A 14,294-nucleotide genomic window follows, 5' to 3' on the forward strand; every position below is an offset into this window, starting at 1 on the left:
CCAAACCAATTAAAAGCCCTTACTCCCCTATATGGTTAGTGAAAATGAAAGATGGATCGTAAAAGTTGTGTGGATTATCAAGCCCTCAACAACATCATCATTAAAGATGAGTACCCAATTTCCATTATTGATAAATTACGTGTTGTACAATTTTTTTCAAAATTAGATCTCTGCTCGGGTTATCATCAGATCTAGTAGCAAATAGTGAAAAACGGTATGAAATGAACGAGAATTGAGATAAACCTTTATCTACGCGACAGATTACATGCATCCATGAAAATTTTCCTGTAAGAGGAAATGATTAAAAGGAAGTTGCCACTGCTGCCAGCTAAAAAATTAGAGTAGTGGCACCTTGAATTCCAAGATGCTCCTTGCATCTTAATCTTCTTCATGTTGAAAAAACTGGGCTTCCTCATCACACACAAGTGCAGGTCTTCAAAACTGGCTGGACATCCTTTAGCCTTAAGTCTGCCTGAAATTGAGGAAATGAGGCATAGTTGCATCTCTGAGTAAAAGTGAAAACTGCTGCTGACATTTCAAATACTGAATGAGTAATTAAACTCTATTGGGGTAATTAACGAGCCATAACAGTAAGTAGATGTTTGGAGATTCAAATCAGCGAGGAATTTCTTCTTTTCTTGCTTTGGCCGAATAAGTAAATTCTCTTAACTGAACCTGCAATTTTCATAGTGAGCCAATCGCCCAAGCCACATCAGTTATTCCAACTTTAACGAAAAACAGAAAAGTTATAGATGTTGCTAAAAGCAAGTAGTACAGTACCTTTCACTTGGCAAGGCGTGCAAGCTTTGCAACCACATTTCTCAAGCAACGGATGCCAGCTCCAGATTTAGAGCTTACCATCATCTGAAAGCAGTTCAACACATAAGAATCAGGACCATCTTGTACAGAAAAAAAGAATAATGTGTACTGCCCTTGAATCAGGATCATCTTGTACATAAGAATAATGTCACCTAATGTGAGGCAAGCAAGAGGCAGTTGTGAAACCAAGTCGTAGTTTTTCAACTCTTGACTGGTAAACACTTTTCTGTTGTAGGGGTAAAACTCCCATCAGAGGGGATCAAACTGCCATGATTTTTCTTCTTTCTTAAAAATTCCATTAATATTTAAATTTTATTTTTGGGTGAAAACCATCCAGGACAGATTCCACGGTCATAAGACAAACTATTCGAATCACCACATGTTAGGCTGCACAAGCACACAGCTTTCAAGTTCTCTAATGGCCAGCATTCCCATTGTTATTATAATAAAAATAACACCATTTCAAAAAATAATAAATAAAAAATAAACTAAAAAGTTCTCTGATGGCCATCCTGATATGGAAAGGGGAAAATACAGAATCAAACATACCACAGGATTTACTATTGATTTATTTGACTTCAGCCTCTGCAAAATGGGTTACAAGTTTCAAAGTATTAGATCTAAAAATATGAATTGAAACCAAATCAGCTAAATTTTTTTTTCTTCCCCTTTTTACTTCACAGAACACAAATTACACATAATGCAGTACTTGCTCATCTAACCTCTTCCAGTTGCATAGCACGGCGAGCTACATCAATTGGGAATACCAAATCAGTCTTTGTTAATACAATTTGGTACTTAGTTCGAGACCTGAGAATGTGCACTTGCTGCTATTAGTTCCAAAGCATGGTAAAAACCACCCATAAAACAAACAGCAGCAAAAAAGTGTTTCCATCTGGTACAAATGGCACAACAATATGAACCTTTCCATCAAGTCAATCAGTTCAAAATCTCTTGGCTTCATGCCCCATTGGGTATCAATAAGAACACAAACTCTCTTCAGTCCAACCCGTGTGGATACATACTCTTTTACCTACAAGTCAGAGGGTCATCAAGAAAAACAAACAGACTAATTTTAAATTAAAAGAGAACTACTTTAACTAGCTAAATGTAACTACTGGATGTGAGCCACATTATTGATATACTCACAAGTTCCTGCCATGCTTCCTTTACTTCCTCTTTGGCATAAGCAAAACCATAGCCAGGTAAATCAACAAGGCAGAGCTTTGACGCAAGCTTGAAAAAATTGATGGTCTACAAGAAGCAATTAGCAGAACTAATGAAAGAAGTACAGCCACTAGCTGTGTCTAACTCAAAAAGATCTATTGTACCTGAGTAAGCCCAGGTTTATCAGATGTTCGTACTACCCCCCATTGTCTTGTTAGTGCATTTAGCAGGGACGACTTTCCAACATTGGACCGTCCTATATGGCAAACTAAATGTGTTAAATTGCAATCTACCATCATCTCTAAATAATTATTACAAATTAGGTATCAATGCAAAATACAAATGACTTAAAATCTCCAATGTCAAATGCGTAATGGAGATCATGTTGCTTAATAAAAACCACTATAAGATGGTGAATGAACCTGCAAACGCTATCTCAGGAAGGTCAGCAGGTGGGAATGATGAGGAGATTTTTGCAGCAGCAAAAAATGTCAAATTATTTCTAAATACCTGAAAAGGAAAAATGTCTTCAGCATTGGTTTGATACACTCGAAATGAAATAAAGGTCTTTCTCAGAGTGGTTATTTAAACAGGAAATGTTAGCATAAGTAAACAAAATTTTAGCAGACTTTTGACTGAAATTTTAACAGATGAGGAATTGTTTTCTGCAGTCTTTTCCCCTAAATTAGAAACACCCAGAAAAAATAGGGGTATGCTGCCATATGGCAAGTACGCAATACACAGCTTTGATGAAGAAAAGTGTCTATGTCAACTGACCATCAAACAAAAAAAGCAGCAACCACATCCTGACTGTAAATGGACTTTTATATAATAACAGCTAACTTGTATTCAGTGTGTCAAAACCCTGCAAAAATTGAACCTCATGTGCAGTTGGCCATTGTGTCCAGGTAACATATCATGTGTATAATAAATGAGGCAAGTGGACCCCCAATGTTGACATGCTTGTAACATCCAGAGGATTGTTCATTCTACTAACTTCATCTAAAGAACAAATGAATAGGAAAAAAGAGATCCACGAAAGAAAGTGAAACCTACAAATTAAAATCTTACATTTTCTTCAATCCGCTCTCTTTCTGGATTTGTAGAGAATGGAATATTATCTAAAGGAGCTGAAATGTTGACATTGTAGCCTGCTCTCCTCAGCTCAATCAATCGTCTACGTCCCAGTAACTGCTAACAACACATTCAGCTGATTATGTTAATTACATGAATATAAAAAGAAAGACAATAAAAAACATAGAGAAGATTACATTATCCTCAACAAAGGAAAGAATGGAGGGGTTTGGTTGTATTGCACGAAACTCAGCATTTTTTGAGATCTCAGTGCAGTCCTTGACAACTTTCTCTGCAATTATGAAATAAAATTAGCCAAAAAATACAAATGTATGCATGCAACAAAAGAAAAGAAAAACAGAGGCAGAGTGCACCATAAACACGAGTCAGGGCTACAATATTGTTTTATGTGGATAAAAACACTAGAAATAAAGGTCAGAATCTACTTGAAAATTATCTTTATTGCTCTTAAGGAAAAATCAATGGCATTTCAAATCTGTCTAGATGATGTCTAAGATCACAAACAGATGCTGCTTGTCGGACAAGTTTCACCAATGAAAGCAATAAATTGAGATAGCGGCATTGGGGACAAAGACTTATTGATCGATTAAATAAATTAGATAAAATTAGCAAAAGTAAAGAAAGAGAAAGATGTTCACCCTAAGATGAAAATACTGACCTTCTGTGGTAACGGTGTCATCTAATCGTTTGTTTGAGATGTCACGTGGATCTATACGGATAACCCTCTTTCTCTTCTTTGGCTTTACTTCTTCTGCCTTGGATTCATCATTTTCAAATTTCTTGCTTCGTGCACCTCGTTTGCTCAAAGCATCCATAGGTCCATGCTTACTTGAATTTAGTTTTCTTTTACCACTTTTGGCTAGAACATCAACCTCACCAGTTATCTGGTTACTCAATGTGGATATCCCTTTTTCTGTTGTTTTAGAATTCAATCTAACTTTACCATCAGATATTTCCTTACTTTTTGCACTATATGTAAGATGCTGATTTTCTATCTTGGTGTCCTTTTCGTTCAATGCATTTTTGGGTCTTCCCCCTGGCAGAGAAGATACTTCTCTGCTTGAAAGCTTAACCTCATCACGGTATCTACCATCGGCTGCTGTTTTTCCTCCAGCAGAAAATCGCAACTGGGTAGGTTTTCTCATACTTCTTTTTCCTTTAATGGAGTCCTCTGCTTCATGTTGTCTTCCTTTCATTGCTAATAACTCTTTGCTTGATAACACTACTTTACCTTTAGCAACATTTCTGTCTTTGATGATATCATTTCTAAGGGAATGTTTGAATTCCAAGGAAGGCCGCTTTCCACTCAGTTTCTCTTTGTTTAAAGACTTCCTTTCATATTTCCTATTTTTAGCACCTCCATTTCCTTCGTCATCCTGCAGCTTCTCTCCATTGGACTTGAAACTATCCATGCTAGTATTTGCTCTTCCAATAGCAAGTTTCACTTTAACATTTCTGTTTTTGAAGGTATCATTTCTAAGGGAATGTTTGACTTCCAAGGAAGACCGCTTCCCACTCAGTTTCTCTTTGTTAAAAGACTTTCTTTCATATTTCCTATTTTTAACACCTCCATTTCCTTCGTCCTCCTGCAGCTTCTTTGCATTGGACTTGAAACTATCCATGCTAGTATTTGCTCTTCCAATAGCAAATTTCACTTTAGTTTTGAGCTTAGTGTTGGAGCCCATCACATTGATATTATCAACTGCCGTCCACTTCAAATTCAGAAAATCCGCGGGATAGACTTCTTTTCTCCTGATTTTGAGAAGTAGATTTGGAACAATTTTCTACATCTGCGATAAAACAACAACAATAAAGTGAAACGAGGACTGCAAAAACCTTATAAGAATGATAAACTTACTTTTATCCTAGATAACTTTTGCTAAAAATATCGAGGCAAGGAGATACAAGAGACATGCAAGAGTTCAAAAGACAACCGCTACATTTTCTGATATAAGTTTGCTTCTCGAGAACAAACAGTATTTGGTGGACTGGGAGAGTAAACGCCTCAGGACACTATAGAGAGGTAGCAAAGTCGACGTACCACAATCAAGAGTAGGAGAAATTGGCTTTCGAGGTCGCCGGAGCCTCTTTTCTGCTCGCCGCTACCTGTGTCCTGTATTACACAACCCTGGTGCCGGACCACTTCCCATTTTCCCTAGTCCCAAGCCACTTCGTGCCCTAACACATCCGAGTCCCGAGTTCGTTCTCGACTCGGACGATTTTTTAAAAATTAAAACGGGACCCAACTCAACCTAATGTTTTTGCGAGAATGACAATTCTAAAATCAAGAGTTTTAAACTTTTTGGACTCATAACAAAGGATTTTACAAAGTGTGGAATTGTTTTGAAGCTCAAAAACAACTTTCAAGAGGCCTCTCAATTGGCTTAGCAGAATGCAATTTCTATCATAGTCCACTAAGTAGATAAAAATGAGTTCTTCAACTTGCTTCATTAACTAAGAGCCATGGAGGCTTAGTCAATTAAAACATCTTAGTAAGATTAAGCATCCATGGTTCTTAATTGACTAAGAAATGTAAAATTTTGAAAAAGATACCCTTTTGGAGCTCCAAAGAGGTTTTTATAATATTTTATTATATTCTCGGATGTTCTAAAATTGCACTTTTGGTTTTTAAGTGTTTCTCAACATCCCAATAATGTCTCATAGGAATGTTTTAGCCTAAAAAGCATTCAAAAGCTACTTCCTTTCAAGTTCTCTATAATTTCAAACCATCGTTGAGAGTTCAAAACTCTGCTTCAAGGTTCCTCTCATCTTTTCAAAAAGTTATACTTGAGCCTTTAATTTTTAAATCTTAAATGATTTAGCTTGACTTTTATCTTGTACTTGATGCTTTGAATTTTCGTATCATATTTGGCTCAACACATAAAAAAATTTAGCTTCACATTTCAAATCTCTAATTCAATTAAATACTCATGTGGTCATATTTTCGAATATTAGCTCGAGTTAATTAAAAAGAGCTTCATTATTTTAAATCAAAGTTTACACTATAAATTGAGTTGATATTTCCTCTTGGCATTAAAATCAAGAAGTGGGTGCAATTCATATTGTTGTATCAGCCTACTTAAGAAGAAAATATTGAGTTAAGCAAGTAAACCTTGCTTCTGTACTCAAATAAATTTTGTGTGGGTAAAGGTCAATCCATTAACTCATAATTAGACAAACTTTTGTAGTTGTGTACAAACTAGAGGGTGGTATTTGTTGCCTTGTAAGTCTTTTTAGCTAAGTGTAATTGTGATCTTTGTGGCCTTAAGCTGTAATTAGGCTTGTGTGTGCTCCTTCATGTTATTTTCATAGTGAAATACAACTTTGATGTGTAAACACCTTAGGAGTAGATTAGCAATTTGTATTTGGGTTGTGAACAACAACAAAAAAGACAATTTTCATTTTTTGTAGATTGATTGATTTAAGTTTGCCCTCTACATAGAGTATTCCATAGTTTTTAAGTAAAAAAAGTTAAAATTTTGTCGCCCACTAATCTCCTCCTCTTGCTTTATGTCACCAAGACCTAATAAGTGGTATTAGAAAAAGTATACTCAGGAAACCTACTCTTATAAATTTCAGGCATAGAAAAGATCCAAATGGTAAGTTCAAGTACATCCCTTGTGTTTGACATTTGTATATCTGCCACAAAACCTCCTCTTTTTCATGACATCAGTTATATACTAAGAAATACTAGATGAATTGTCTTTTTTTTTTTTTTTTTTGCAGGGTAAGACTTTAAAATTTTGAAAATTACTAGTTAAGGACTTTTCATTTCAAATGGAAGAATAAAAGGTAGTAAAAAATCTCCTAAGGTATATATGAATGATGAGAAAGTCTCCTTGAGCCATAAAGCATTGTGCATGTTTTTTGTGTTGTTTGAGTGCAAAGGAACATTCTAGAGTCATAAGGGCAACTAATGCAAAAACAATTGGGACAAATTAGAAGGCACACATGAGGGCACCTTCCTTGTCAAAGAAGTAGGAATAAATATCTTATTGCCCAAATATGACAATTTCAGAACAAAACATGGTTAGTCTATTAAGAAAATAGGTGAGAGATTAAATAAAATCATTAGTGAATTAGCTCTTCTAGATACAAATATTTTGATCAACAAAAAGCAGATAAAGTCCTTAAGAGCCTACTAAAAGAATGACAACCTAAAGTCATGACCATAATTGAAATTAGGAGCATTAAAGAAGTAATTCTTGAAGAACTCTTGGTAAATCTCCTAACCGCAAAGGAATAAACTAAAGTTAGGAAATTAAATGCAATTGTTCATGGTAAAAATGATTATCCTACTACTAATTTTGATGATGATGACTTGATGATGTTTGTTAGACATTTTAGAAAATTTGCTAGTGTTGAAGTAGTTTGAGTGGCATAAGTTATAATTAGTTTTTAGTTTAAGTGTTCTTTTTTATTCTTATGTATTAAGGAATCCATGCCCTACCTATATAAGTAAGAAAGAGAGGAGGATGAGCTAAAACTCTTACTTTCTCTTAACCCCTAAAGTTTTTCTCCTCATCTCAAGCTCTTGGCCAGGGATCCTTTTCTGCTACACCTTCACTTCCACTTATTGATGTCTTATTTGCTTCCCAGTTTCCCAACTTATTATCTGTTAGCCAACTCAAAAAATATTTCAATTGTTCCTTCACCTTCTCACCCTTTTCTTGTGTTTTTCAAGATATAACAACGAAGTAAGTGATTGGTGGAAGCCACAAATAGGTGGTTTTATTACTTAGACTTGTCTCTGGTGACTATAGTTTCCAGTTCTCAGACAGAGGCAAAATTATGGCACAACCGGTTTGGACATCCATCAACAGCATCGATTAAAAAATTATTTCCTTTTTTTTAAAAAACATTGTCTTGTTTAAATTGTGTAGTATGTCAGTTGAGCAAACACCAAAGGACAATATACTCTCCTCGATCTGAAATTAAATGTGTTGCTCCTTTTTCTATAATTTACTTTAATGTATGGGGACCATTGAGTGTCTCAAATATTTCACAAGTTAAGTATTTTGTTACTTTGGTGGATGATTTCACTCGAGTCACATGATTATTTTTGTTTAAAAAAAGATTTGAGATTTTTTTCGTATTTAAGTCCTTTAATGTCATGGTAAAAACTAAGTTTGGTAAAAACATACAAGTTTTTAGTTCCGATAATGCCAAAAGAGTATATCTCTAGTGAATTTTGACCCTTTTGTTCGGATAAAGTCATTATCCATCAGACATCATGTGCTTACACCCCTAAAAAAAACAATGTAGCCCATAGGAAAAACAAACATCTCCTAGAGGTAGCACATGACCTACTATATTCTATGCATGTGCCCTACTTTTACTAGCCTCACACCATTCTTTTTGCCTGTTTCCTTATTAATAGGTTGCCTTCTTTAGTACTTAATCATAATCCCCCTATTTATTGTTATTTCTTGTTGAAAACCCTGTCTCCCTTCCCTTGAAGGTTTTTGGATGCACATATTTTATTCATGACACATCACCCAGAAGAGTAAGCTTGATCCTGAGTCTCTTAAGTGTAGCTTCTTGGGTTATTCTCGTACCCAAAAATGTTATGTGTATTATAATCCTTCTCTTCGAAAGGTACTTTTCTCTAGGGATGTAACCTTTTTTTAGGACACGTCATTTTATTCTTCAAAAGATGCTCATCTGGGTCTTTCATCGGTTCACACAACTCTGAGACCTGTTGTGACACTTGATGCAAATTTCCTCACCCCCCCCTAAAGCAGTGGCTGATACCACACTTGTGGAGCTTACATATCCCTCCGAGGTAAGCCCATCTTCACTTATCATATTAGGTCCACATTTTGATACTAGGTCCATAGATCTACGCAAGGAGCATAGGACTTGCAATAGGCCCTCCACTTCTCATCCTCTGTGAAATTTTGTTTCTCACCATAGGTTGTATTTTTCTTGTTGTCAAATTCTTGCATCCTTTAAGCTCCTAGCCAATACTACCAAAAAGACTAGCCTGTTAGGAGCGGAAGACATAGGTACTTAACCCCAAGACCATAACAGTACACCCCACCTTCGCAAGCCGACGTCCACGGCGGGTTAACACTCAACGACGGGTGCCGGGTCAAGATCTCATAATCCCTTACGATGACCGCGTCCGGGACTCCCCTCGGGGATTCGAACTCATGACGAACCGACGACCATGGTGGCGCAGCGACACTGGCCCAACCACAGCGACACTAGCCCAACTGCAGCTTACCAGTAATTTTAATCCAGCCTCTGTGCCCTAACAGTAATTTTAGTCCAGCCTCTGCGTGCCCTGGAAATCGAACTCGCAACGTATTGTCTGCTTTAATACCAAATGTTAAGCAACTAGCCAATACTACCTAAAAAACCGGCCTATTAGGAGCGGAAGACATAGGTACTTAACCCCAGGACTATAACACATCCATCTCCTCTATCTCTGTCTCACAGTCATATCAGGAGGCTCTGAGACATCCAAGATGGAAGGCAACAATGGAAGGGGAAATGAATGCTTTATATGAGAATTGGACATGGACCTTGGTTCTAGTTCCTTACGAGAAGAAACCCATGGGCTGTAAAGAGGGTTTTACCATCAAGAAAAATCTCGATGGTTCTATACCATCAAGAAACCCTAAACTTCTATAGCTCGTCTCTTCCCCAAGGGCTACACTCAATGCTATGAAGTTGATTATGAGAAAACTTTCTCCCCGGTGGCCAACTTAAATTCGGTACGAATCCTATTATCACTTGCTACAAATTCTTTTTGGCCGGTATATCAACTCGATGTAAAAATTCTATTTTAAAATAGTAATATTAAGGAGGAGATCTATATTCGTCAACCACATGGTTTTGTGGTAGAGGGGGAGTTGATTTGCAGATTGAAGAAATTATTATAAGACTTAAAATAGTCTCCTTGGGCTTGGTTTGACAAATTTTGCCAAGCAATGTTGAGGTTTGGGTTCCATAGATGTTTAGTTGATCGTTCTGTATTTGTCAAGAACACTTTGACATTTTATGTAGATGTTATTGTCTTAATTGGCAGTGATGTGGAAGGAATACAAGAAGTCAAAGCAAATAAATACAAGTAATTCAAAACAAAAGAGCTTGGACTTCTTAAATATTTTTTAGGTATTGAGGTCTTCCAGTCAAAACATGAGATTATCTTATCTCTGAGGAAGTATGTTTTTGATCTACTAGAAGACACAAGATGATGGGATGGCGATTGATAGATAATCCTATGGATGCTAACACCTAGTTGTGTGCAAACTCTGACAAAGATGTGGATGTAGAAAAATATCAGAGACTTGTTGGGAAACTCATTTATCTTATAGTGACTAGACCAGATTTAGCATATGCCATAAGTGTGGTTAGTCAGTACATGCATAAACTACTGGTTATTTACAAATGCCCCTTGTAGATAAAATATTAAAAAATGCCCCTATGGCCTATTAATTTTTTAATTAAAATAAAATAAAGTAAATTGAAGAAAAATAATTAATTAGACTCTTAATAATGTTATTGCGTGCATAACAATATTATCTTGACTGGGCATGATGTTCATAGTATACAAGAAGTGAAGAATATGATATGTCAAAAGTTCAAGACTAAAGATTTGGGTAAGCTCAAATATTTTCTGGGTATAAAAGTCCTTTAGTCAAACCATGGAATAGTACTGTCTCAAAGAAAATACGTCTTAGATCTTCTTAAAGAAACATGAATGAAGAGTTGTAGACCAATTGATACACCTATGGATGCGAATGAAAAATTGTGTGCCACAACTGGAGAAGATGTTGACACTGGCAAATATCGTAGACATGTGGGAAAATTAATCTATCTCATGGTAACCAGGCCAAATATATCATACGCTATGAGCATGGTAAGTCAATTCATGCACAAACCACAAATTACTCACTGGCAAACATTAGAGAGAATACTACGGTACTTAAAAGGTATTTCAGGAAGAGGAGTGCTATATAAACAACATGGTCACTTCAATATAGAAGGTTTCTCATATGTAGATTGGGCTGGATCACCTGATGATAGAAAATCTATGCCGTGGCTGAGTCAATTACTGAGTCATTAAGTTTGCTTTTCAAGTTAAATGCAGTAGAGGGGCAAATTTGTAATTTTCCCTTGAACTTTGTGGACATGAACCCTATTTAGAGGGGGAATGGAAGGGAAAGAAGGAAGTTTGAATTGAGGTTAATTAGAGGGTTTGAGTTCTCCTAAATGAGCTCAGGGGTTTGCGTTCTCCTTAATGAACCTAGGCATTTTCAAGCTTCCTTTCGTCTTGATTTTTTTTTCTTCTCTCTTCTTCCCTACGAATCACTGTTAGATTCGGGACCGTAACAACGTGGTATCAAAGGTTGAACATGGAGATTCGGACAGAAAGAGAAATGCAGGAAGAAGAGATGGTTTGGGATACAACATGGAAGACCAGATTTAACCAGCAACTCGACCTATTCACGAGAAGGTTGGCGGAGATACTGGCCGGAATAAGCCAAAACCCAAACCGAAGAGGGGAGAGAAGCTAAGTGCCAACACGTGTTACAAAACCTCAAATGCGTTGCCCTCGGGTTTGGAACTCCACGAAATCCAAACCAAGGGAGGGAACTCTGGCGGGAAGGCAGACATGTCAGTTTTGGAAGTGGAGGGGGACAATAAAGTTGAGAAAGAGGAAATTTTTGGGAACGTCAGCCCTGTTTCCAAAAATAAACCTAAACCGAAGCCCAAACTCAAGAGCTAGAGCAGAGGCGAAGAGCCTCGGGACATTGGACTCTTCTTAGGGTCTATTGATTCTGCGACCCATGGAGACCCCTCATGTCCTCGACGCCGGCACAACCAATTTGTTCAGAAATATGAGCTCGGCAGGCTCATCAGTCGGGGAACCTGCGCCAAAGGTTATTACGCCAATCCTGTCGTTGAAGGAAAAATATTCGCCGTCAAGGTCATCGGCAAGAAGAGCTTGGATGCGACCACCATGGTTTCGAGAATCCTCTGTGAGGTCTCTATCATTCAGGACTGGAACTTCGACTCTGTTGTCCCAAATGACCAGCGATTGAAGATTGAAAGCCCTATTAGCTTCAGGGTACCTCATATCGCGACTTATGTGAAGCAATAGTGAAGCCCCTTCCTCAGCTGTTCGGACAGCCACCGATTTCTCTGATTTTGGCAGACTCAAGAGTGGATAAAAAATTGGATAAATGGGAACCTTCAGATAAGCATTTCACACTTTCATCTGCAGATTTGGTGTATGATGGTAATGTAGACTTCGAGTGGGACAAGCTGCAATATGGGAGGCTGCTTCCTTTTGGTAAATATATCATGAAACCGTCTCTTATTGGAACTCTTGTTCAGGAGGAGGCACCATTAAGTAATCATGGGCCTGCTATGGACGCATGCTATGTTCAAAATAATCAGACATCTACTGAGTATTTTGCTACTGCTGACAATAACCAAAGTATCTTTGAGTGCTCTCAATTTTTTCGAATTAAATTTTATGGGAGTTTTGATAAACTACTTAGGAGGTTTCTGAGGGGTGACTTATTTGATCAGAGATCATTTTGTCATTCTTTTAACAAATCAATAGAAGCTCATGTGAGGTGTTAAGTACCTAACCAATACTACCCGAAAGATCGACCTGTTTGGTAGCGGAAAGCTAAGAACTTAACCTAGGACCATAACATCACACCCACCTTTACGAGCCGATGACCACAATGACTTAACACTAGCGACACGGTCCACTGTTACATGGTTTCCAAAATCTGGGTCGATGCGATCGCCCATGCCAAGAGTCAAATTTGTGACGTGGTGCCTGCTCTGATACCAAATGTTAAGTATCTAGCCAATACTACCCAAAAGACCGGCCTATTTGGTAGCGAAAAGCCAAGTACTTAACCCAGGACCATAACAGGGAACTTGGTCACATGGAAAAGAAAAAAACAAAACGTGGTTGCAAGATCTCATGCTGAAGCATAATACCGAGCTATGGCCCACACTGTAAGTGAACTTTTATGGATAAAGACTCTTCTTAACAAATTGGGATTTTATAAAGGAGGCTCTATGGGCCTCCATTGTGATAATCAAGCAGTTATTCACATTACGTCAAATCCTGTCTTCCATGAAAGAACTAAACATATTGAAGTGGATTGTCATTTTATACGGAAAAAGTTTCAAGCAGGAATAATTTCTCTTAAGTATGTTTCATCTCAAGAGCAATTAGCTGATATCTATCTTATATAGTTGGCAAGTTGGGTATTTATGATGTATTTTCTCCGCCAGCTTGAGGGGAAGTGTTGGAAGATGGGCTCAAGCCCACAAGCTCAAGGCTAGAAAAATCCACACGTCAAAGGAGTGGCAAAGTGGTTATTTATGGTATGTTCCATAAAGATGGCATGAAGATGTAAATACATTGTCTTAGTATATCTTTTAAACTTATGTGTTGTAAGTCTAAGGGCTTTGTAACATTATAAATAAGAGCACTGGCTAAGAGGTAAGGCATTCAAGCCTCCTCATCTCTTTGAGAAATCGTCCAACCACTCTCTCTTCTCCCTTGACACATTCTCTCTTCTCTTAATCCAAACTCTCCTCTCTTAGTCCTTCTCCTTTCTCCCTCTTCTCTCTTCTCTCCTTCTTCTTCCACGTTAACCTAGAGTCATTCTCATGGGGTCCTAACTTCTATAGTAAATAAGAAGACTTCTCGTAAAGATGGCACAAAGATATAATTAGTCAAGGAGGAGCATGTCTACTTCTGTCTTTTCTTATGTAAAGTTTGTAGCCTTAAGGACATTATGGACATTGTAAAATCCTCTCAAAATCTATAAATAGAGGCCCTTGACTTGGGGTAGAGCATTCAAGCTCTCTGCCCTTCTCTTAATTCGTCCAAACTCTCTCTTAGCCTAAAGGATCTCTCTCTCTCTCTCCCTTTCTCTATTCTCTTCTCTTCTTCTTTTCTTCTCCTCTCCCTCTTTTACTTTGTTCAAGGTTTTAATCATGGGATCCTAAATTCAACATAATATCAGAGTGGGAAAAGGTCTGAGATGAAAAGGAGTAGAAGATGGAGAAGAAGAGGAGGAACAAGAAAAAGAAGAAGAAAAAAAAAACAGAAACAAGTGAAGTTTCTTGTTTTTCCTTTAGTCTTCTATTCCAATTCATGTTTTTCATTAGATTTTTAACTCTATTACAATGTTTTTATTGTAAAAAATTTATATCATTGGAAA

At 37.2% G+C, this 14,294-nt stretch overlaps 1 protein-coding gene across 1 annotated transcript; it reads right to left on the bottom strand.

Moving 5' to 3' along the window:
- Positions 1–217: 217 nt before the first annotated feature.
- Positions 218–5,203, bottom strand: LOC137953606 (uncharacterized). The gene is made up of 12 exons (XM_068801047.1): positions 5,123–5,203; positions 3,740–4,871; positions 3,258–3,352; positions 3,058–3,177; positions 2,409–2,496; positions 2,151–2,242; positions 1,969–2,073; positions 1,743–1,852; positions 1,542–1,629; positions 1,369–1,404; positions 781–864; positions 218–675 (listed from the first exon to the last, which is right to left on the bottom strand). Exons 2-11 carry the CDS (start codon positions 4,764–4,766, stop codon positions 784–786), a joined length of 1,842 nt encoding a protein of 613 aa, XP_068657148.1. The 5' UTR covers positions 4,767–4,871; positions 5,123–5,203; the 3' UTR covers positions 218–675; positions 781–783.
- Between the last annotated feature and the right edge of the window lie 9,091 nt (positions 5,204–14,294).

This window comes from Aristolochia californica, unplaced genomic scaffold (genome assembly GCF_029961685.1).
Source record: "Aristolochia californica isolate CCGP_79_NKW_82.1479 unplaced genomic scaffold, dmAriCali1.0.hap1 SCAF_16, whole genome shotgun sequence".
NCBI classification, from domain to species: Eukaryota; Viridiplantae; Streptophyta; class Magnoliopsida; order Piperales; family Aristolochiaceae; genus Aristolochia; species Aristolochia californica.